The following is a 26,502-nucleotide window of genomic DNA, read 5'->3' as shown; positions in this document are numbered from 1 at the left end:
AGCCTAATGCCTTCTCCAAAACTTCATCTCATTAAAAAAAAAAAAGGAAGCTTTAATTCCAACACTTATTACTGTCGCATCATTAAGATATTTTAAAAAAAATCTTGTCAAGATCAGCCAAATGTGATTAAACGTTTCTTCGCAAAAAAAAAAAAAAAAAAAAAAAAAAAAAGTTTCTCATATGTCCTATTTGAAGATAGCTAATATATATATATATATATACATATGTATATATAGCTAAATATTCAGAGCAGTAAAAAGATGTTCGATATCTTAAAACTTTTAGGAAATTCCTTAAACACAAATCAATGCATTTAAAATTCTCTTTGTTTTTTGTTTTGCTTTGTTTAAAAAACTGTGTGTGGTTTACCAGTACTGAGAACATTATTCTGTGTAATCAAATCATTAGAATTTAAAGGGATACATGTTATTAAATTGTGATAGCTGTGGATATTTTCTCCATTCTTGTCTGTGATTAATTTATTTGTAGCAAATGAGCTACTGAAAATCCTAAACCTCTGAATTGTCCCTTAAATATATATATAGACAATATATATATATTCAAAGCAATATATGCTTTGCATATATGTCCCTATGATCACCTCAAAAAGTAAAAATGTAGAAGAATGAAATGAGGCTAGTCCATAATGTCTTGGATACGTGTGTGTTAATACTCATTGCTGCATTATTAACTTCATAAATCATCAAACAGAGCTCTGAAGTTTTGCATTTCATCGCTAGAAATACTGGCTAGGTCAGATTTTCTGTTGCCATAGTGCTTCACATAGCCATGTCGGGTAAGAACATCACATAGGTATTTTTTGAAATTAATGCCTTGCCTATGGCAGACCTAAACTTGAAAGCTCTTTATGCTTTTATTTTCACATTGATTTTTTGAATCAGTGATTTCATATTAAAGGGAAATTGTTAAGATATATGTATAAGATATGTATATCTTATGTATATCTTATGTATATAAGATATACATATAAGTATATACAATTGTGAATTAAACTAAGATTTTAGATGTAGGCATAAGGTTTTACACATTGATGCTCAAAAATCAAAGTGTGAGATTCTGACTCTAATAATTCATTCTATCTTACTTCTTTAATTTCTTACTCCAGCATAACATTATATATTTATAAGTTAATATTTTAGCAATCACTATTTTTTAATGGAGCTGAACTTTCCATCTGCCAACTGAAAGTAGATATCTGAGGTCAAATTGGTCACTGTCAAGTGGTCACTGTTTAAGTGGGGCAAAAAACATTTCTCATAGACTTGACTCTTTAACAATTTAATCATAATTTATAGTATGGAAAAAATACTCATATACCATCTGCAGATCAATTCAGTACAGGAATCCAAATCACTTCGGAAAGCAGAATTGCAATTTGGAGCAATGATTCAAAATCAAATTCAGCAATGGTACAGACACTACAAGTAAAAAAAAAAATAAAATGTTCAGGTGTAGTAGTAAGACTTCAGACATGACTTAAAACTATGAATTGCTTGCACAAAAAGTAGCAGTGTTCTTGGGAAGCGTTGTCAACTTTCCAACATATAAGATGTGTAGTAATTTTTGTACCTTTTTCAGTTTCTAGTCAGTGGTTAGTGAGACTTCAGCTATGATACTAGATGTTGTTTAGGTCAGCACCATTTATGAATTAGAAAGAGTGGGGAAAAAAAATCAGAATTGAGAGAAAAAGAAAGGATACAAGATTTAGAAAACAAGACCTTGGATAAAAGGCTGAAGGATCTGGCTGTTTTTGTCTAGAAAGAAGAATACCAAAGCTGTACAAGATAATAGTCTTTCACTGTGTTAAACATAACTATAAATGGGACAGCTTCTAACCACTGTTTGTGTCCAATGAAGGCAGGAAAAGGATTATATCAATTTTTCATGTTGGATATATAGTAGATAAGAAGAAAGCCATAACTGCAGTAACATATACTTTAGGATCAAGATATTAGAATGAGACTGTTACCTGAATATTGGGAGTATCATAGAAGGATAACCTACATGACTTATTTCACTTTCAAGCCAAGAATTTTGAGCAGAGAGTAATAGCATTAGCTTTAAAAAATGAATTCTAAGATTAAATACACCTTTTGTTAGTATTCATGACTCTTACTACACATTGATATCTGCATTATTACTGTCAATTTGTATTGATACAGCATTTGTCACAGAGTGCTTGAATAAACTATCCACTAAGGCCTAGTGGGGCTCAGTGACTTCAGTGATACAGTTCTTTGTAAGGTAGGAAGCTGGGATGAAGAAAATAGGTTTATAATTAGATAACTTAAATGATACCTGTCTCGTTCCTTTTAGATGAAATGTCATTTATCCCCATTTTGCTTTCCTCTTTACATTTCTCTTCAGAAGCCTAGAGAGGTCTAGCATCTTCCTATAGGAAGGATATGAAAGATCATGTTTCATGTTAGATATTGATGGTGTAAAGTTACACCTGACTTGGTCACTATAACAGACTGTTATAATCTGCAGACAGAAATATTCCAAGGGAACAACAGTTCTACTACAGCAGAACTGTTCTACTACAGTTCAGCTACAAAGGGATTCTTCTAAATCACTGAAACTGCCTTCGGTCAGCTGAATTCCATGGTCTCATGAAAAGTGATTTTACCTGCTGCAATTGTTCAGCTCAGACAGTGGGATCTGTAAAGTCATGGTAAGTAGTTACAGTGCCTGCATTTAGAATGAGGCTCCAAGACAGGAATTAACAGTAGCTAGTATGCTCAGTGCTGTGATGTCTAATTCAGCCATTTAGAAACTCCAAATAGAGGAATAAGTCTGAAACATTGTCACAGGATATGGCTTAGACATGTCTGTGAAATAATGCAGAGCCTGAAATTTCTTCATATTCGTTCTCTCATTCTATATGAGACTACAGAGGAAGCCAGCCTCTTGGCTCTCTTCCATCAGAACTTCTTGCATTCTGTACAGACGGAATTTAGGTCTTGGTTCAATTTCTGTTCATATTCCCCATCTGTCCATATCTTCTATCTAATCTCCTTGCTAAACCCTAATTCTGTTTCCCAGACGGTCCCTCTTTGACACATTCTCTCATCCAGTCTAAGTCGTTCCTACTGAAGTACAGCTTTTATTATATCACCTTACTCACTTGGCAACTTATTCATTCACTAATGTTGAATCTGACTCGGGCATTGAGTGTGCTGGTGCTCTTACACTGCCTTGCAAGCCTTTTCCCTGGTGCAGGATCATAAAATGGGCTATCCATTAACTAAAAGTAAAGGCAGGGTTTGAAAATAAATAACTACTATGGAGGAAGACCTGAAGGAGGATTAAATTCTGGGGACATCCTCAATCTTTGTGAGATAAGAAATTTAGATACTCAGCAATTACCAAAGATAGTCAGGAAAGGTGATGGACAGGGGGATGGGCAGGGGGAATTAGAACAAAAGTTACCCACATAAAGTTTAAGCCTCGTATAGAGCAGATGAATTTGAGCCGTGTTGTTTATTTTCAAGTCTTGTATAGCATTCATTTAACATAATGATGTAAGCCTCAAGGTAGCTCATAAATTGTATTTGCTCCATAAGCTTGTGGAACACATTTTCTATATCCTTTTGCATAGTGTTTTTTTATATGTATATATATACATATATATGTATACGCATATACATATATATATAACAGAATATGCATATATATATAACAGGTAACAGAAATAAAATGATACTTCTTGTCTGAGTTAAAGTTGGAACTAAAGGCAAATTTTTCACAAATTTGACTGTCTGTGTTAATCACTTACATCATATTGATGGTCCTTTTAGCTAGAATTCGTAGCAGAAATATAGAAATTATAGACATAGGCCTTATAGAAATAGTGGAGAGGAATCACTGCCTTTGCTCATTTCATCTTTGTCCTTTGCTCATTTCATCAGTGATATAGTACAATAAAGAATTTTATAGTAATGTTTCCAGATATTTCTTTAGGCAGTAAAAGTCATTTTTTTGACAGCAGTAGTGTAGGCTGCTCAGAGTCCTTATGTTCTTACAGCCTGTTTAAACATTGTCTGTCTGAGAGAATCGTAACTCAGGCAGTTACCTCTTTTTTCCATTTCTTCATCATTTGTTCCAAGAGCTCACTGATGAAAACAAAAAGTTGTGACAAAGTTACAAAAGTAACATATTTTACTTCATATATATGTGTGTATATATATATATATATATGTATGTGTGTAGTAATACCTCTACTTTATACATATGTATATATATATAAAAAGCTAAGTGTTTTTTTTTTTGGAAGGTATTTTGCAGACATGACTAACAGTATTTTTCATCTCAACCACACTCAGTTATAGAATGCCCGTGCCTACATTCAAGCTTTTATTTAATAAAAGTAAATACTGCAGTCCCTACTGTTTTACACCTTCCACAGCATCTTGGCAATAAATCCATCAGAATGTTGGTGTCCATATTATGTTTTGAAAACATTAACTAGCTAAGCTCCTCAGACATCACAGTGACTGAAAAAAAGGATCACCCAGTCATTAGACTGGGAAGAATCTACGGAGATCTACACCTCAAAGCTGGGCTAATTTCAAGGTTATGGGTAGCTAGAGGGCTTGTCCAGTTAAGCTTGAAAATCTCTGAGGATGGAGATTTCGCAGCCTCTCTGGGCATCCTGTTCTATGACTTCATTGCTCTCATGGTGAAGAATTCTTAATTTACCTTAAGTGACTTGTGATATTTGCCCTCCAATATACATCTCTTAGAAGGATGTGGTTCTATGTTCCATATTTGAGAGTTGAAGACAGCAGTTCCCTTAGACTCTTGTCATATAACACTCATCAAGCTGTTGGGCTGGTTCACATCAGAAGTAAATTATTTTCCCTCAAGCATTTCTATGCTGCTTTATAAAGAAATGCACAGTTCAGGAAACACTATCCTATGCCCCCCATTAACCTGTCAAACCCAGTAATTAGACTGGAGTAATTTGGGAAACAGATGGATTTTTTTTTTCTCCACTAAAATATTGTCTGTTTTCCTGTTTTTTTTTTTGTTTTTTTTTTTTTTTGGATAAACTGCAATTTTGAGAGACCATCCTTTTGTAATAAAAGCTAACATTTGTTTATTCACCTCTAATTTATAAGTGATGTAAAATTCTGAGAAATTAACAAGTAAATATCTGACATCATTGTAGAGACAAAATCTAGTATAAGTGTATTCGGGAGAATTAATTGATATGTTAGTAAGTGTCTTTTTAGATTCAGGAGGAAATTATTCACTCAGAGGATGGTGAGGGCCACAAAGTGGCATATGACAGAAACATGGTAATTATCTAATAAAGAAAAAAAAAGGACTTAATAAATATGGAGTATCCATAAGAAATATTAAGAATCCTAAGAATAAAAAATACTCTATTGGGAAACTATGCTTTATTAGTTGATCTTTAAACAGTAAAAAATTGCAAGTCATTATTATTTTAATTATTATTGCAAGTCATTCATTATTTTTAGCCGTATTTACTTTTTTTTTCTCCTATTTTGAGTTAAAAGTAGTTTCTTCACAGCTAGACTATTTCACAACATAACAGATCTTACTAAAAGATATTTTTTCTAATATCAATAATCTATTTTTCTTAATTATTCACTTTTCTTCTAATTGCTGGAACAATTTCAAAAAATAAGTATTAATAATAAAATAATTCTTCTAGTTAGTTGCTGGAACACCTCTTCTATGAAGACAGGCTGAAGGAGTTGGGGGTTCTCAGCCTGGAGAAGAGAAGACTCCAGGTAGACCTGATAGCAACCTTCTAGTACCCAAAGGGGGCTACAGAAAATCTGGAGAAGAACTCTTTGTCAGGGACTGTAGTTATAAGACAAGGGGTAATGGCTTTAAACTCAGAAAGGGTAGATTTATATTAGATATTAGGAAGAAATACTTTACTTTGATGGTAGTGAGGTTGCCCAGATAAGTTGTGGATGCCCCAACCCTGGAAGAGTTCAAGGCCAGGTTGGATGGGGCAACCTGATCTAGTGGGAGATGTCCTTGCCCATGGCAGGGGGGACGGAATTAGATCTTTAAGGTCCCTTCCAATGCAAACCATACTCTGACTCTATGAAATATTGTCTTACTGAATAAATTCATTTCCCACTCTCTCCATAATATTTTCCTTAGGCCTAACCAATAGTCTGGCAATGTTACACTCCCTGAAAGTCTTGATCCAAGACAAAACCTGAATCATTATTAAGAGACTATTTTATTGTATATTCTCCTATAAGACTACTCAGTATACTTTGCAATCCAAAAATCTTTCTCCTAAATGAGGATATTGTTATGGTTTTGTTGCTGTTATCACAATTTTTACCATTTTTTTTTTAGCATTTTTCTGAACATTAGAGAGTGTGTATGTCTTCTCATTCTTTTTCTTTTTCTTTTTCTTTTTTCTTTTTTTTTTTTTTAACAAGCAAACAAACAACAACAAAAACAACAACAAAACATTTACACACAGCCTGGAGGTAGGATCTAATAGACCACTTTATAATGAACCTTGTTATCAGTTAGTATTACTGATTACTAGTATATTTATTATTGCTTCAACTTGCAATGATCTAATCAGGTATAAAGTTTTAGTTATTGTAAGAACACTGTTATAAAGACATAAGTTATTGTATTTATCATTGTAGCTCCTGTTTTTGTCAAGATGATACACTAGTTTCCATCTTTAGGTTTAGTAATACGGTCCCAGTTAGAACCTCACCTCAGTCTCCATTTCCTCTCTTCACTTTTATTGCTCTTATCTATTATAGGGATACTACTTTTTATTCCACATACTGACTGTACTCAGAGAGTTTGTCATTTTTACTCTCTCAGTCCATGTTGTCTGAGGACCTCTTGGACTCCCATTCTACAAAGGTGCATTTCTTCATGAACATTTCTTTCCTTATTGTTAGACCTGAAGAAGGGGATGACTAGCCTTGTTCTTGATGAGTTGTTTCATCACTGTTCATTCTGTTCCTTCCTCATGTCTACAAGAAGTGTGAAAAACCCACATAATCTGAATTAAAAATGAACAATCAAAGAAGGGAACAGGTGTTTACAGCTGGACGCATGACAGGTATTGATGACAGGAAGAAGAGCAGTAAAGCAAGTAAAGGAAGCAAGCAATAAAAAAGTAGTCAGAACTGATTTCTAAATGTTTTATGGAATTCAGAAGCCACAGTTATTATATTGTCCACATTCTCTTCTTTTAAGTCTTGTAGTAACAGGGGCAATGAAAATGTCCATGGGAGAGCTTTAAGCTCTGTGACCTATGTCTATGTTGAAAAGTGTTGCATATTTAACCTTGGAAGCAGATGAAGGGATCATGTTTTTGCATGCATAAACCCTACCAGAAGAATGTATTATGCATATGGATTTTCTTTTGCATCTTCCTTTCATGGGTTTTTACTTTCTTTATTTTGAGCAACTGAATTTGCTGTTGTCACTGTTGATAAAGTATCTTTCTTGTTATTTTTAAAGTTATTGTTCATTATAATGGACCAGCTAAAAATCACAGATACTATCACAGGTACAGGTTGGAAGGATCTAACAGCCATAAGTAAACTTTAAGTGACAGCACTTGTGTGTGATAAGCAAACATTAAGGCTAAGGTAGAACCAGCTCTATCCTGAAGCTGTGTAATTGTTTCAGCAAAATTACGATCAGCAGAACTTCCTAGCAGAAATATATCTACAACTTCAGCTTGCACACCAGAAGTGTGGTGTGATAACTTGTGATCCAGGTTAAGAGAGTGTGTGGTATTCTGCTACTATAGACATACACTTAGTTTGCCTTCTGTTTTTAAAGCTCTTTACAGCAGACTTTCTCACACTGTATGTCTTCAAAGTATAGAGCAAGCTGTCTTTCAAATAACTAGGTGGGTTACAAATCACCTAGATCCCTGGGGTAAGAAAGAGAATTTCCAGAAAGAAAATCCATAAGTTCTGTATATAAACACAATATTTTTACAAGACAGGTTGCATTCCTCATGCAACCCATGTATAAGACCCATGTATATGAAATGGTGTAGCATTTTTCCAGCATTCTTTGAGAACTACTGTATAGAAAGATTCTGCTGTGGTTTTGCTCCATGAGCATAGGTGTTGAGGAAATTTCTCTTGAATGGAACAGGCTTTTCTTATGCTCTGGCCCAGATATATGAGCATGTAAGAAAGTAATGGCATTACCTTTTCTGTCCTCTTCAAAATATTCTTTTAAATTCTTACACAGAGCTCAAGGTTTGCTTTCGGAGGAAACCCTTGTGCCAGTGTATTTTTCATGACTTGGTCCTGAGTTTCAATTGTTCTACAATTTAAAAACATTATTATTCTTATGCTACTTTATGCTAAAATATATTGTATACATATTCCATTTTCTAATTCTTTGATGTCCTACATCTCTGAAATCATTACTGTATTACAGCATTGTAGATGTTATATTTCATGAATATGTAATTTGTAAAATGCTATAAGAAGGGATCGATATTGTGGTGGAAAAGCAATGCAGTTTAAAAATGTTGGCTATGGTCAGATATAAAGTTATGTATTGTTTCCAGGGCAGATGAAGAAAAAAATCATCATCCTAACAGTACTTAGTGTTTATCTGCAAATTGATGTTCAAACAAGACAATAAAGAATTACACAGAGCTCCTAGATAATGCATAGTAAGGTAAATAGCATTGACAATTCAACAGTCAAGATAATCATCATCACTATTCAGCCAGCCTGGCTCCTGTCTGCTATATGTACATTGAGGTACTATAATGATTACTGTGCATTCAGATTCCATAAATGTATCTGAGAAATAAAGGATTTAATGTTTCCTGCTGAAATATTGAAACAGCTGGTTCTGTAAGCATTACATATTCTGTAGAGCTTATAGAAAGATTATTCTTTTTTGTTTACATGCTTACCATGGTTCCATGAACATAAATAATCTGAAAATACTGTAAAAACTGTTAGGTTCCTGCCTCGATAATCCAGAAAGGAAATCTGTATCATGGGAGATGACTTGATGATCTCTATCCTGATATGTACAGGGTTCTAAAATCAGTGCTTGATTGACACTGAACAATAACCTTTTGCCATTCTTAGTTCAGCGGGAAATAAATAAATAAGTCTGAGCCCCTTAAAGCATTAACTATGATGCAGGATCAAAATATTTCAGTTAAGTGGTGTCATTTTGATGGTTGCCTTAGATTGATACCAAATGTATTCATACTTTGCAAAGTGCAAAATAAAAACAATGTTATGAAGTTTGTCATTTAGATCTAGGTGCTCTTGAATGCTAATAGTCTTAAGGCTTACACAAAAACAGATTTATTTTACAGTGAGAAAAACTTAAACAGAAACTATACTCACAGTTTTTATATAGGTGAGTTGATTACCAACACTAGTTTTTCTTCTACATTAATCACTGAGTAACACCTAGCTATTTAGTATTTCAGGTAGGCATCCTGAAATTACAGTATACAGTACAGTATACTATTAAACATTCTATTAAACATTATTACCTGTTACTGGGTGGTGACTTTCAGAAATCAGCTGCTTAACATCTATATTTCTTATCTTTCCATCTATTGACTTTCTCCTTTGCAAAAACCAAGGCCTCTTTCCTGGATGGTTTTTGCCTTGTGGGTAATAGTCTATATCCCAATCTGAATTTAATAAACCTAGCTAAAGTTTATCCTTAATAAACTTTGCAGTGGTAATGTTCTGCAAAGAAGGTTTAGAAGAAGCATTGTCATGCTCATCCATTTATTTTGTTTTCTGTTTAACATCTAAATATTAAATAATAATTGCTCTTGTCTTGTTTACCTTGATACTGAAATGCCTTGGGGCCCCTAGCACAAAAAAGGCATGGACCTGTTGCAGCAAGTCCAGAGGAAGACTACAAAGACTATCAGAGGGCTGGAGCACCTCTCCTATGAAGAAAGGCAGAGAGAGCAGGGCATGTTCAGTTTGGAAAAGAGAAGGCTTTGGGGAGACATCATTGCAGCCTTTCAGTACTTAAAGAGATCTTATAAAAAAATTGAGAAGAACTCTTTGCGCAGCTAGATAATGATAGGACAAGGGGGCAACGGTCTTAAACTAAAAGAGGATAGATTTAGACTAGACATTAGGAGGAAAGACTTCATTGTAAGGGTAGTGAGGCATTGGAACAGGTAGCCCAGAGAAGTTGTAGATGCCCCATCCCTGGAGGTGTTCAAGGCCAGGCTGGATGGGGCATCTTGGCCAATGTGATCTAGTGGGTGGCATCCCTGCCTATGGCAGGAGGGTTGGAGTTAGATGATCCTTAAGGCCATTTCCAACCCAAGAATCAACTACATTACTGTTTAAAAGTAAACTTGTCAAATTTCTATCTTCTCATCCTGCTTGTTACAGCAGGAATGGAAAGAGCGAGGTCATGATTCTAAAATAGTACAACTGATATTAAAACAGTAGAAAGAAAATTCATTAAACTGCTTTCTTCCTCCCTAACCCTACACAGTGTGATTAAATATCACATTTATTACAAGGCTGTCATCTGATTGAATTTAGCCAGAAATGAAACACTTGCTCTTCTGAAAATGAATCTAAATTTCAGTGTTAGTCATATAAACCATAGTTAACAAGTCCCAAAACAATCAACTGTAAAAATTACACTCATTTCTACATAATAAATAAATAATTTCATAAAGGTTATCTTTTTTTTTTTTTTTTAATTCTTAAAATCAGGACTTTCTCCCAGTTTTATTTACAATTGTGCTGATCAAGAGTGAGGTAAGTGACCTGAGTGACTTCTTCAGTGAAGACTTGATGCTGATGTCCAGTCTGGTTTTAAATATTATTATTATTATTATTATGAAATATTTGACATCTATTTCCCACCTCCATGGGTTGAATTTGGTTTAGTATAAACAGACTTCAGACAACATATAGAAGATATATATGGGGGAAAAAAAAAAAAGTAAACTTAAAAAAAAAAAAAAAGTGCTACATACCTGTTAGATTTGTTTGTTTGTTTTAGTTTGGAAAAAATAATAGTATAAATGTAAACAGATAACACAGTGGAAACTGTTATTCCATGAAAAGATGTTCTGTTTTGTAGTAATTTAGCAAATTTCTGTATAAATTTATTCCAGTATTAATGCTACCTGTGAAAGGCTGGCTTTTGGGAGGTTTTTGGTGGGGTGGAGGAGGAGTTAATTTGGTTTTGTTTAACTTGTATAACTTGGTAATGGATTTATATAAAACTGGAAATGCCATTCTCATATGAAAACAAGAATAGGGGTATGTTTTTTTGTGTGGTCTGGCTAGTACACTTTGTAGAAAAAAAAAAGTAATGGAAAATCTGGACATACTGTGAGTGGTTTTCACACTTCATAAGTTTAGCCATCTGTGACAGATGATCTATTCTGTGTTTGTTGTCAGGTTCAGTTACATTCCTTTAAAAAGGAAGAGGATTGGGTTGGCTGGAAGCTTCTGGAGAGAGAGAGATTGCTCCTACCCTGGGAGCATCAGAGCATATTTCAGGGGGAGTTCTCCTGTTTCAGAGAAAGAGGGTTGGAGAGACGGGGCGGGGGGGAAATGTTCAGGGAGATACTGCGAAACTACAGAGAATTGACAGGAATGGGTTCACAACCTGAGCTGTTGGAGAATTCAACTTGTCCAGCTGAGGCTGGGATTATGCAGAACTTGGTGCAGATCAGAAAGCCGTTGAGTTGTTGGAATGGAATGAAGCCTGGAAGCAAGGCATCAGCGGGCAAGGCGAGTTTCATAAACCTCCTTTTGTTTCTATTCTGCCTTGCCTAATTCTGTTTTAAACTGTTACATGTAAATATTCATATGAAATCTAGCTCAGAGTTTAAAAGCCCTTTTTCTCCTTGTTTTGCATGTCCTCTATAGAGAGATCTCTGCAGTTTCACAATGAGGCTCTGGTTGAACTTAGGGTCATATCATGCCATCTAACACAGGTATAGAAAGATAATCACCATTAGTCTTCTTAGGCTTCCTATCTAATCAATTGTTTAGAGTTAGGCAATGTGAACACGTGTTTCAGAATAAGGTCTTCGTCTTATTTTAAAGAATCTTTAGGTTTTGATATAACATAGACTTATTTCTGTACCAGTTGTACAGAGCTGGCTGTTCAACTGTATAGTTGTCTAATTAATAGTGCATAATTCTGGGTATTTTGACAGCTGTGCCACCACCATGAAGAACTGTTGATTCTTAAGAATCTGAAAAGCGTTATAGAGCTATCCATGGTACAAAAGCAGAGTCAGAAGTGTGTTTTTCTATGGTAGAATATGTTGCAATCAATGGTAAATGTTAAGGCACTTTTGGAAAAAGGAGGAAGGAGATTTGATGCAAGTTGTTCTGCAGGTACACAACAGTGTGGATGAAGTCAGGGCTGAGCTGGAAACATAGGAGCAGCTGTGATGCATATAGAAAGACCTGCATTATGTAGTCAGGCACTTGGTGTGTTTGTCTGATCTGTGCTTTACAGCAGGATTTACATGCACATTGTTGCCCAGTGTGAGCCACTTTTTAGAGAAAGTGATTAATCAGGGCTCTGCTCACTCTGCCACCTTTCATCTTAGACCAGGGAAACACACCATCAGGAGTGCAGAAGAGAATAAACACTGCATGAAAAATCAAAATGAACTGAGCCTGGAACCTCTGACTGCTGAAGAGAGGTGTCATTTCTGAAGAATCACAGAGGTGGTAAGATTCCTGTGTGGTGAAAATGATTAAAACTCTGCTGCAAAACAGCTCCTGCATGAAAAGCCAAATGCAGGAATTCAAACTGCAGCAGCTGCTAGGAGTGGGACTGACCTCTTCTGTCTTGAGACACTCACAGGTGACATCCATGTTATGTGAGCCTGTTTCTACAGTAAGAGAAACAGGTGTGATTTTTGAGTGAGCTGAAGAAAAATTGTGCTTGCTTTCAATTCAGTAGCTCAGATTAGCTCTGCACATTATGTCTGCATTTGGGCAGATGAATCCTTTGCTCTTGCAAATAAACAAGGCTGTGGAGCAGCATGTGGAGTCTTGTGAACCAACAGTTGTTGGAGGAAGTCCGTAGCAGAGAATAGGCAGAAAAGGCCAAGATTTCCTCACACCTTTTTTTGTTTGTTTGTTTGCCTATAAGACAAGATTAATACTTCATTTCTTTTGGAGAGGGGATGCTTTTTCTGAATTACAGCTGAAAGTTTGCTACGTAGTCTCATATCAGTTGAAAACAGATGGTGTTAATTCAGCATATGCATATCCTACTGATAAGTATAAACTGTTCTGAATTTTTCTCACCAGTATTTTCTGGCCAGAATTCTCAGATTGCATGGGAAGAAAATTAAAAGTATGTTCTCATTGACTGGGAAAAGACTCTTCATAATCCAGAAAAATTTTCCATAGATGAGATCTGAGCTTCAGACAAAATTCATGATTCTGACTGAACGGAATGACATATAATGATGTGATGGTTACATGGTGAGAAACAGTGTATTATTAATTACTATGAGTGAACGAGCCTATGTTAAGGATGTTGAATAGTGTACAAAAAGATTTATTGCAAGGACTTCATCATTCCAAGATGAAAAGGATAAGTAGTGCCATTTTCTACAGCCACAAACATCATGATCAACTAACTAATCCTGAAATAAGCAATTAATCCTCTGGTACAATATCCTTTAATATAAAAGTCTTGAACTACCAGTGACAGAATCACATAGCCTCTGTATTACGTGTTACTGAACGTGTTACTGAGGTATGGTTCTGTGTCATTAGTTAATCTAAAAACAGTATGTACTGGAGACACAGCACATCATGTGCAAACAAAATTAGTATCTTAATCAAGCACAGGCATCAAATATCCATCTGCTTCACAGACCTGGTAACTTTTCACAGGTTAGGCTAGGAAGTTCTGAATATCTACAGTTCTGTCCTCCTTACACAAAATGCCTGTCAGTGAAACAATATGAGAAAATAAAGAAGTAATGATTGATTAAGAAATTGTGTTATGGTCTAGCATACTATGTTATTACCTGTGTGTGTATATATAGTACATAACCACCCTAAGTGTACAGCCTTCTTGATCTTATTAAACACCTACCTCATAGCAAAATTCTAGTTTTGCCACTAATGTTTCTCGAGATGGTGAATCTTTTTCTTCTCTGACTTGCTGTTATGCCGTGCAGAGAGTTCCCTTTACCTTATCCTCTCTTTTGTCATGTATTTTGTAATCTTTTGGGTCATTGAAGCAGAGTGTTTTTCAGAAACCTCCTCTTCAGATACTTTCATGAGTAATGAGAAGGATATCATCCAGATAAATCCATTCTTTTGGATCCTGTCAGACTGTCTTCTGAAAAATCACAAATTTACAAAAGGGGAAAGACTTTAATTCACAGTCAAAAGTATTTACTTGGAATCATTTATCAAATTCAGGCTTCAGTTCTGAATTGGGTATTATACCATAGCATTTAGAGTACTAACTGTGATAGTAAAAACACAGTATTGGAGCAGTGGGAGAAGAGTAGTTTGTTTTTGTTAAGTCCCTTGGTAGTTTTAATATGCTGATATGTACATACATATATACATACATATATACAAAATACTTAAGGATATTCAACATATCTCGGTACAAACCACATAAGGATAAGCATTTATTAGGCATCAGTAATATCTCCTACAAAGCAGCTATGCAATATTTTCAAGCATTTTATAGCAACGTGTGGAATCTTTGTCATTCAGAGCAGAAATTCTTCCCATGGTCTTTTCAATTTTGAGGACAGGATCTCCTCCTTCTTTCTCTTCTTCCTTTCTCCCTTCCCCTTCATCTTCCCCTATTTTTTCCTTTTTTTCCTTTCTTAGAGACTGAGTAGTGGGAAAAATTATTTATCCCATTTGGTACAGTAATTTGGATGCATAAGCATTGCTCGACTCTGAGCATTTGACTCTGTTAGCTTGACAGATGTCCATTCTCTGAATCAATCTTACAGGAACTTTTTCCCTGATGTAAAGTAACTGATACATTTAGCGTATGTGGAATTAAATGTAATTAGACAGCAAATCTCTCACATCAGCTTGTATTCCAGACTACTTTGCAAAAATGAATAATACAATTAAAAAGATGAATAGCAGAGGAAAAGGGAAATTAAGAATAAAAAATTGCTTTCAGGTGAGTTTTGAAGATGCTCATACTGACTCAGTCAGAAATGTTTCCCTTTTGTAGGAAATTACAAGAAAAACTTAAGCTATAGGTTAAAAATACTATAGACTATTGAATGTCTGTATAGTATTGTCCACCTTCCAAGGGGCAAAGAGACTGCTGTGTCTTCAGTGAGCAGAAAAGCAGACACTGTAGTTATCATTTGCAGATAAGCTGAGACAATGAAAACATAACCTTGTGAATAGTGTGTATGTTGCTGTCTAAAATCAGTTGAATGCACACATATTGTTCTAGTATTGTTCTAGTTACATCTAGATTCAAGGTTTCAAAACATTGGATTTCATTCTTCTCACAAACTGATTTTTTTGAAAGATGTATCTGTGTTGATTTAAATTGCTATTCCTCATTTTTTGCCAGTGTAATTGAGGATGGAATTGCCCCATTGCCCTTGTAGGAAAAATGTTCAGTCCTGTTCCAAATGAACCACAAATAGACTAATCTGTGGAAAACAGTCATCTTCCCTGTAAATGACTGAGAACAACTAATATGCATACTCACATAAAGTAGATGAAACAGAGGTTTAGATCACTTTGAAAATCAATGTGTACGGGCCACATCTGTCTGTAGTTCACATATTAAATTTTCATTGAATTTCTCCTTTTTCCCCCAAGATCAAAAGAAGCATATGGCTTTTTATGTGTTTAACTAGGAAAGAAGTTGATATCTCATGTCACGTCAGCTGTTAGGAAGTGCACTGTGCTTTTCCCCTTGCATTTGAAGTGAAAATGGCAATTTCGAACAATTTCACAGAGAAAATGAAAGGAGCAAGAGGATGAAAAATACAGAAGTGCTCATTTGAAGAATGAGTGGCTCTGACACAAATGAAAGGAAAAAAACTCTGAGAAATGTCTATTGTTTTGGCATAGACTATTCTGAAAATTTTATACTGGTTTTAACAGCAGAGAAATATATCTCTACAGTCTCCAAAGGAGTGAAGAGGAGTGGGGAAAAAAAAAAAAAAAGGAGAGAAAATCAGACTGACTGGCATCTCTGCTGTGTAGTGATTTAAAAACTAGTTTTCTGCTTCACTGCTCAGTCCCCAGAGCAAAATACTTGCAGAAAAGCAAAAGACAAGAGTTACATTAAAGAAAAGCTTTGTCATTTTACTTATGAAGCAGGGTATTTCCCTGTCATGCACAAGGCCAAGATCAGCTCATCAAACACCTCTCCAACTCCACTGCCAGCAATGGCACATGAGGCAAAATAGTGCAGGCTGATAGGTTATAACTGATGGTTAGAATTTTTTCAGAGCCTGTATATCCACTGTCAATACTGATCATGAAACTTTTATGTAATAAAAAAGTGTATTTACATTTTTAAATACATTTTCCTTATGGCACAATTCCTCTGCTTCCCTTTGCCTCTTGGCTTCAGAGGTGGGTACCCACACTACGTGGCTCTTCATGCAATAAAATGTACCTTATGTCAGGCAGTGGAGAGAAGGTTCTCAATATTCTTGCTCCATTACCAAAGGTCAGTGAAGTTGTTTCCCTCTAGCCAGTGGTTACCATATAATATATGTAGGACCAAAAGGGTCCACAAAATCTTTAAGGAGAAAATATTTGCTACAAAACATTGTCCAATATCACCATCTGTATCCTACAAAAAAAAGATGCAGTCGAGGATTCCGTACTGAAAATAAAGTGTATCAATAGTATCCTATCTTAATGCATCTTTTGGAATGAGGTTTCATTACAAGCAATTTTAAAGATACTAATAAATTATTAAAAAGTCCTTAATGAATGATAACTGATTTTAACAGATCCTTTGAAGTAAATTGAGTGTTTAAAACAATAAATTACCAAAATTTCTAGCCATTTTTACTGATATATTGCTGAAGATGAATAGCACATACCATAACAAAGAATAACCTTTACCAACCTTATACAAGTGTAAGTGCTTCATTGCAATTTTTACTGAGTGTTATGGATTTTTGATAGGGTTACCTTTGGGGATTTTTTTGATACATGAAAATTCTCAGATGTGAGAGTTTTGCTCAGACAGTTACAGCACAGGCTTCTCCTTCCACCCCAAGGGTACTTGCTGGTTACCCTTGGTAAACTACATATCCTACATCAATCCCCACCTAAAGTCACCTCTTTTCAGAATGGATGAATGATTTGTCTTTTTCTGTTGCTTGATAACTTTCTTAGATACAAATGATGTATTCCCTGTAATTTTATTTACTGCATTTTGAGAAATAGGCATGCATCTTTCCATCTCCTATCTTTTTTATAAAAACCTTGTTAACCTTACACATTGGTGGGAGGGGAGAAGGCTGTTTTTTCCTTAGTTGTTTAATTTATAGTGTTGGAGATAACATATCTATTCGTTTATCTCAAACACAACCTTTGGGGTTATTTTAGGAAGTTCAGCTTTGTCTCAGAATGAGATACGATTACCATTATATCTATCCTGAAGTGAAGTCCCAAAGTAGCTTGAAATTCTTTCTCTATATAAGGTTCAGCAATAAGCTAATACTTTTATAAGGTTGTCATGGTGAAACAAGAAGCAGAATAAATTGTTTCTACTTCTTGATATTTACAGCCAGCAGGTAGAGTGGTCATTTGCTAAATGACCATAAAAATAACACATGACCATAACACATAAAAAAAAAAAAAAATAGTGAAGATGATAGTAGATAACTAGAAGCAAATAGCTTAGAATGAGAAAGATGGAAAATGTGACAAAATGTGGTAGAAAACACCATGATTTCTTTAGTCAAAGTGCTCACTTAAGGTCACCTGTCTGACATCCAACATAACCTTTAACCAGTAATTGTAAGCCCAAAAAATACCTGTCTGTATTTGATGATATTTTGTTTCGTCTCTGCAGTAGTTTCATGAAGGTTTCTTCTCTGTTTCCTTTCAATAAGCTTAAAAAGAGCATATATTACAAATGTAATACAGGGAGAGAGCTGACAGCACAATTATTTCTTTCTACGTCCAGTTCTGTTTGTTTGTTTGTTTTTATAAAGACATTAGAATTTGGTGAAAATCAGCCCTAGCTTGTCTATTTTCCTTGACTGTTAACAAATTCAAAGGAAACACAAAAACTAAATTTAAATACTACTCTTTATTTATCTACCAAAATACTAAAGTTAAATTTCCCTTAACTACTAATACAGTTCACAGGTAGCATGCTAATGTAACTGATGATGAGAATATCCAATAATAATGACCCACATTTTATCACGGTACTAAAATTGTATTTTTTCTATTTCCAGTGTAAATAGAAACTAAAAATAATTAAGACTGGTCTTCTGCCCCCTCATCAGCTGAGAACTAGAAGTTATAAATGCTTTTTCAAAAGCAAGTGGTATGTCTTCCTATAGTGTCTATCAGTCTGATATGTTGACAAAGATATTTATATGTAGACAGATATTAAAATAAGATAGTGTTTTTTTAATAAAATACATTATTAGCTGACATGGAAATTATTCATCAGCAACATAGCTAGCATCTGAAAATAGTAATTCCATAAAGTATTAGAGACCTTTTAATGGATGTGTTGTTAATAGCTGTTCCCCAATACTGGTGACCATCTGTGACTGCTTCACCATCTGTGACTGCTGTATAAATTTGGGAGGGGGAAATAACAGTGGCATTGGACTGAATTTGTAATATAGATTAGTAGCCAACTAGACCTACTGTAATTGATTAATTTGTCTTTGATTATAACTACACACTGAGCTAGAGAAAATTAGTTTCTTAGATTTGTTGGCAAAACATGGGTTTGGGAAGTGGCCACACGAAGTTGAAAACAAAATTAAGTTACATTTATTGAAATCTGAAAAATGCAGAAGTTGATGGAATTGAGATGAAATAGATGAAAAGAGCTGACATGGCACTTGAAAAGGTAGTGGATATTTCTTTAAAGATCCATGACAAATATTGATTATTGTGATTTGCTAAGATTAGTTAGCAGGGGAGCAACAAAAGCTGTTTGTCAACTCGTTCTAAAAACTTTTACAATTTCTTGACAACATATTAGAATAAACTAGGAAAACAGTGTTTTTTATTGCTAAATAAAATTCATCTTGTTGACTTCTTATCTGAAGTAGCATTTATTTCAGAAGAAATTTCATTTTTAATTAATAATAGTCAATGCTTGCTAAAGTGTTGTGCTTGCCTACAGAGGCAGAAGAGACAAGTTAGTTAATATTCTTTTTATTTCCCTTGTTAAACTGTGCTAAAGTGTTTCCATATTTTTCTATCAACAAGTCTGCATTCTGTACTGACTGATGTGGTTATTCTTGTGTACCTGTATAGACCAATCCATAGCAAGGTATTGGAGAGTTAGGGTACAATTTCAAAATTATTAAAGTTCCACTTCTTAGTGTATCAACATTGAGTGGGAACCTAAATTTACCTCAAAACTAAAATAAATCTTTCAAAAGCACTAGTAATTTTGAATGCAATGTAGATTGCATCTAACCCATTGTGTTGCCTGCTTTCCTAGTTGAAGAGAGTAGGCATCTCCAAAAAAATTCAGCCTAAGGTACATGCTTCTCTTAGGGCAGAGTGAATCAGCCTCCTACCATTAACTGTGGAGAAGTCTGGACATCTGGTTTGAGTACATTCCTGTATTTCGATATTGCTTAACTTCTTTAAGTTTTGAAGTGTAGCAACAGAGGCGAGACAAAGATGGCAAGGTGGACTGAGGGGACTACCTCTTGTATCAAGTATATTGGCACAAGAAAATCCTGCTTTGATGTCTGGATTCTAGTAAAAGCCATAACTGCCCAGTATGTACTCGGTGTCTCGTTGTATGGCTAAGAGGCTTCTATTGTATCATATGATTACACTTATATATAAATATATATATATAAATATGTATACATGTGCATTTATAATTATTTATTTATTATTTATTAATTATTTATAATTATACATATATATTCTTTCAATTAAATGTTATATAGAAGGAGGGTACACAGGTCTATATATTACTACCCTCACATGTATACACACACTGTGTCTGTTTAAGTAAAATTATATGGAGATTAAAATAAATAAATAAAATACCATCTTAAGTCATTTTTAAGAATGTAAAGTAGATTTTTCAGTCTCAGGTAAAACAAAGCCCTGGTGAGCATCTACTTTGTTTTGCAATAGATTTGTCATCTTCCTGACCTTTAGCAGATTACTAGCATTTATTTTTTTTTTGATGCTGTTTGCTGCTGCTTATTCACAGATACCACAAGCTTCCATCTCAGTTACAGAAAGTATATGGTTAAGATACAAATCCATACAATGAAACAAATTTAAAACTCCTTGTGATCTATTGGCAATCAAGCCTCCAGAATAGTGATTCAGTATTGTTTCTTCTATTGCAGACAAAAGGTTCTTCAAGCATTACTCCATCTGGCACTCAGAAGAAGGTGAAGAGGACTCTGCCCAACCCACCTCCAGAGGAAGCAACAGCAGGAACTCAGTCACCATATACTTCTGTGGGATCTGTTTCACGCAGAAGGATTTGCAGGACCACCACTATGGCCAGAGCCAAAATTCTTCAGGATATAGACAGGGAATTGGATCTGGTTGAACGGGAATCAGCCAAGCTTAGGAAAAAGCAAGCAGAGCTAGATGAGGAGGAGAAAGAAATAGATGCCAAATTGAGATACTTGGAAATGGGCATTAATAGGAGGAAAGAGGCCTTATTAAAAGAAAGAGAAAAGAGAGAGCGTGCCTATCTCCAAGGAGTAGCAGAAGAACGTGATTATATGTCAGACAGTGAAGTTAATAATACCAGGTCAACAAGAATAGAAACTCAACACGGCTTGGAAAGACCACGTACTGCACCCCAAACAGAATTTAATCAGTTTATTCCACCACAAACCCAGCCAGAAACACAGTTTGCCCCTGCTACAAGCCCATATGCTCAATATCAATATTCATCTCCTGCCCTGCCTACACAAGCACCAACTCAGTTCACACAGCAATCACATTACCAACAACAGCAGCCTTTGTATCACCAGCAGGTTTCACCCTATCAGACCCAAACAGCTTTCCAAACTGGAGCTACTATGTCCTTTACTCCACAGGCTCAACCTCCACCAACTCAACAGCCGTCATATCAGCTCCCATCACAGATGATGGTGATACAGCCAAAGCCAAGACAAACTCCATTATATTTGGAGCCTAAGATAACAACAAACTATGATGTGATTCGCAATCAGCCTCTCATGATAGCACCAGTTTCAACTGACAATAGTTATGCAGTTTCCCAACTAGGTAGTAAATACACTACCTTGGACTTAAGGTTAGGACTAGACGAAAGAAACAGCATGGCAAGCAGCCCTATATCAAGCATATCTGCAGATTCATTCTATGCAGATATAGACCACCACCATACACCCCGAAATTATGTGCTGATTGATGACATAGGAGAACTTACTAAAGGAACAGGAACACTGGGTTCCAGTTTTAGCCTCCATGAGAAAGATCTTACCAAAACAGATAGACTACTTCGCACAGCTGAGGCCAGGAGAGCACAAGAAGTATCAGACTTCCTAGCACCACTGCAGACTTCTTCTAGGTTACATTCCTATGTTAAAGCTGATGAAGACCCAATGGAGGACCCTTATGAGCTCAAACTTCTGAAACATCAGATAAAGCAAGAGTTCCGTAGAGGTGCAGAAAGTCTTGATCACTTGGCTGGCCTGTCACAGTATTACCATGCAGAGGGCAGCTACAGGCATTTTCCCAAATCTGAGAAATACAGCATAGGTAGGCTTACCCTTGAGAAACAGGCTGCTAAGCAGCTTCCAGCAGCCCTCCTCTACCAAAAGCAGTCAAAACACAAGAAAACTTTGATAGACCCCAAACTAACAAAGTTTTCACCCATCCAAGAAAGCAGAGACCTTGAGCCTGACTATTCAACCTACATGACTTCATCAAGCACTTCATCACTTGGGGGAATTACTACTAGGGCAAGGCTTCTTCAGGATGATATCACTTTTGGCCTTAGAAAAAACATCACTGACCAACAGAAGTACATGGGGCCACCACTGACTTCATCTATTGGAGCAGGCCTTGGGACCGCACTAGGTCCAGCAATGAGATCCACATTACAAGATGAAGCAGACAAGTCTTATAGCAGTGGTAGTAGATCTAGGCCCTCATCTAGACCCTCCTCAGTTTATGGGCTTGATTTGTCATTGAAAAGGGATTCTTCCAGTTCTTCTTTAAGACTGAAAGCCCAAGAAGCTGAACCCCTAGATGTTTCGTTTAGCCATGCAGCACCTTCTGGAAGAACTAAACCCACCAGTCTACCTATTAGCCAAAGCAGGGGAAGGATCCCAATAGTAGCACAGAACTCAGAGGAAGAGAGCCCACTAAGTCCCGTTGGCCAGCCAATGGGAATGGCAAGAGCAGCAGCTGGACCCTTGCCACCAATATCTGCAGATACCAGGGACCAGTTTGGATCGAGCCATTCATTACCTGAGGTCCAGCAACATATGAGGGAGGAGTCACGGACTCGAGGCTATGATCGAGATATAGCCTTCATCATGGATGACTTCCAGCATGCCATGTCAGACAGTGAAGGTAAATTAGGCCTCAGACTGGTATCTTACTATCACAACACAAACCCTCATTTCTTTGCATGCGTCTGATTTTTGTTATACCGCAAAGACTTGTTCTTACTTTTCCTTGGTGCATCTTCTGTGTATCTACATTTCTGGGGTTTTATTTGTTTTGTTTTACTTGATATTTTTTTATTTTACCCTAACTGCAGTTTCTGGATGGTGTTAAGCTACTCAAGCATGCTCACTGTATTGTTGATTTGCATTCCTTTTGGTTTGCTCATGCATTTTCTTTTTCTTTTGTTGATATCTACTTTTCTAATGATGGCGTGTAGAATATTCTGTGTACAGTTCATACCCTACCATCAGTCTTTATGTGAAGCCCTTTCCAGTGACAGTGAATCATTGAACTTATCTGCAATAGTTTTTGTTTGGATTTGGAAATAATCTCCCAAATCCTCTAAAGAAATCTAGTAATTTTAATTGCATGAAATTTCATTATAGAATTCAAGAATTGATAGTTCCATCTCCTGATGCACCACCTTAAATCTACATATATAGAGAAATAGAATGTTCATTAAGTACATATTGTACATTTGAACCATATAGAACTTAACGTGGTAGCAGAACAGCATTCTACATATGGTTTGTTGACAGCATCCTGTTATGTGGACTTCTGTGCATTCAGACTTGTGATGATGTAAGATAATTTGTCATTTGGATGGTGCAAGACAATCACATCCTTCAATAAAATTACATAAAGTATTTTATTTCTATTGATTGATATGCAGCATAGCTGTTCTTATATGCACCACATACAATATGTCTGCCAAATAAGCACAAGAGTTTTTCTCACTTAGGTTCATGAAAGGAACCTTTCTGATGTATAATAAATGGTGCAATTAAAAATGTTTCTTCTAAATAAGTGCAGCAGAATGTTAAAACTGATGTTAAGTACTGAATAATTGCAGATTATGTATCACTTTTGTTTGAATCAGTTCAGACTTAATATATTCTAAATTGTTTAAAAATCATAAAGACAGTTTGAAAGAAAATGAAATTAATATGTTTAAAAATGTATGCGCTCCCTTAACTTTTTCTTATGTGTATTTACTGCACAATAAAAGAGACTTTGCATGTGCTATATTGTCTGTAAATGGCAATGATTGTCTCAAAAGACACATTTGCATGATTATGAAGTAGTACAGTTTATTTTTCAGGTTTATATTAACCTCAGTGTTCCTTTGTATGTTATTGCCTTTTTACAAAAGCTGAATCTTTCATAACAGTTAGAAAATGAAATCTGTTTGCTGTCCTGATACTACAATATATTGCAGTATTTTGTTCTGTTTCTTTTCATATTTCTTAGATATTAACCTCCTCATGAAGTCTGTGTTTCAGAGGAGGTTCAAGAGTGTCACCATTTTTGATTTTCATCACAAATTTAAGTATTCTCACTATTCTTAAATTCTTAAAACACACACACATACAGCCATATAATTAAACCAGAAGTCAGTTAAAAGAACCCCTCCCCAGGTTATCTTGTCTTGACTCAATTTGTGACTACTAAGAGTCATTGAAGGGTCACATTGTGCAAGACTTTCCCCATGAAAAATAAGGATAATCAAACTGGACTGCAAAAAGATAATCTGGCGCTATTCTACCTCATATAAGCAGGTTATAGGGAATTTTATTTCTGCACTACAGTGCATTACGTCTCTGTTATATATTTGTACAAGGCATGCGTTTTACATATTGGGTTAGATCTGGTTTGGTTTTAACTTAGTTTCTGATTAGTTTGACTCTTTCAGAAGCATTCTATCTCAATTAAAATGTTCCTTATTAGAATGACAGGTCTCTGAATACCAGGCTTTCCCTTTCTGCAATATATGTTTTTCTAATTTTTCTCATCTTCTGGCTGAACCATTTTATGTATAGTTTTAGTAAATAAAACACTTCAAGCACCTTGAATTGAAAATAATCCATGTAATTGGGTGTAAGATACAAATAATCCCTGAAAAGTGATGACAGTTTTTCAAAAAGTTATGGTCTTGTTTTCTCAGGACTGTACTTCTCTCTCTAGTGCCCTGACAGTGGACAGCTACTCTTGCTATTTGTATTCAACTTTTTAACACAGATTTCTTTTCTTTTTATTGCTTAATTTTATGAATGTAAATAGTCAGCTCAGTATATATAAATTGTACCTTTTCTCACCTCAAGGATTATTTTTCTTTTAAATACTGATTGTTGACTCTATCATAGAGCTTAGTAACTTAAAATTCAGGCATGAAAGCATCAATAAAATTGAATCTGCACACTGATTTTTCACCATGCACACACAGTTGAAAATATAAAACAATATCTTTAGTGATAGTCTCTGTTGATGACATGAAATTACTGTGAGTGCTCAGGCTTGCACTCTGCCAATAACAGTAGTATCTGTTGTACATCTATAGTACATCTATAACTGTATTATCTCTCATGATCACTACAGCACAGCTGACCCTTGGTAAATTTTCATCCATGGGATATAGAGTGATTTTCTCTGTGAGTGATTTAGATGAGGGATTTTGCTGATCAAGATTCTTGGAATCTACAACCTAGCATCCAATCTCACCTTTTTTAATTGTTTAATTAACAGTATTGAACCTTACTGACTCCAGCAAAAGTTTTTGCAGGTGGAGCAATCTGATTCTAAGACTGTCAGTGATTCATCTTGGCCAAATCAAGCCAAAAACAGTAGTGTGCTTTACTGGAGGACCTGTTGGTGTTAGGTCAGAGGTTGGACTGGGTGATCTTGGAGGTCTCTTCCAACTTAGATGATTCTGTGATTCTGTACATGTGAGTGTGGTGTGTATGTTTATATACACATACGTTTTGAAATTCCCTAAAAAATATGCACATTCATCATAGTTTTGAGGGAAAAAAAAAAAATAAAATAAAAAATAGCCTGGTCTGAACGGCAGCATGGAAATTCTGTGTATGTGCTAGCTTTTTAAGGAAGAAGTCCAGCAAAAGTTATTTCAGGTGAGATGGCAGGAGGAAAAGAGGAAAAAAAAAATCATTCTTTTTTCTGCTCAGCTGATGACACTGGTTATGATAGTCAACATTAGCATATGGGATCAGAAAACTTCATTAGTTTTTTACTATAAGCCTCAGTAAGAAGTTCTCTCAAGATGAGTTATGAACCAGAGGCATTAGCAGGCATTAGCCAACTGGCACAAATATGTAAAGCATAAAATCTGTGTATTAGATTGTAGTGTCTTATTGACAGCAATTAATCAGTAACTGATCACTAGCCATACAAATATTAACCTTTACTTATGTTTCTTTACTTCTTACATGCTAATCTGAACATCATTTTCAAACTGTTTTTTGATAGATCAAATTATGCACGGTTAAGAAGGAAGAGACTGCATAACCTCAGAACCAAAATTAAGATCTGTCCAAAGACCTGCTATAATATCAGATGGTTGTTTTACCACATAGAGGACATACAGAATATTATTACTTTTTAAAATCATGCATATATACTTTTCCTGATTTGGAAGTAATTTAAAGAAATAGTCAAGAAAAAAACACAACTTTGTTTTTCCATTAAATATTTTTTTTCCAAGCATTTATTAAACCAATTTGATTACGTTTAACAACAACAACAACAACAAAATAGATAAGACTATGCACACTACCATTTTGCATTTTAAGTTCTCTCTCATGTCGTGGAACAATT

General features: G+C 35.3%; 1 protein-coding gene across 23 annotated transcripts in view; it reads left to right on the top strand.

Annotated features, from left to right (window-relative positions):
* PCLO (piccolo presynaptic cytomatrix protein) overlaps positions 1-26,502 on the top strand; it is a 371,480-nt gene that overhangs the window by 192,808 nt on the left and 152,170 nt on the right. For all 23 annotated transcript variants that reach the window (XR_014697644.1, XR_014697645.1, XR_014697646.1 and 20 more), the window contains exon 7: positions 20,583-22,794. Coding sequence is in view for 17 of the 23 variants with exons in the window: in XM_084534908.1 (XP_084391034.1) it covers positions 20,583-22,794 (2,212 nt within the window). In the remaining 6 variants the exon portion in view is untranslated. The remainder of the gene's footprint in view (positions 1-20,582; positions 22,795-26,502) is intronic.

Source organism: Aythya ferina (genome assembly GCF_964211825.1).
Source record: "Aythya ferina genome assembly, chromosome: 1".
In the NCBI taxonomy this organism is placed as follows: Eukaryota; Metazoa; Chordata; class Aves; order Anseriformes; family Anatidae; genus Aythya; species Aythya ferina.
This window is presented reverse-complemented; position numbering and strand designations above follow the sequence as displayed.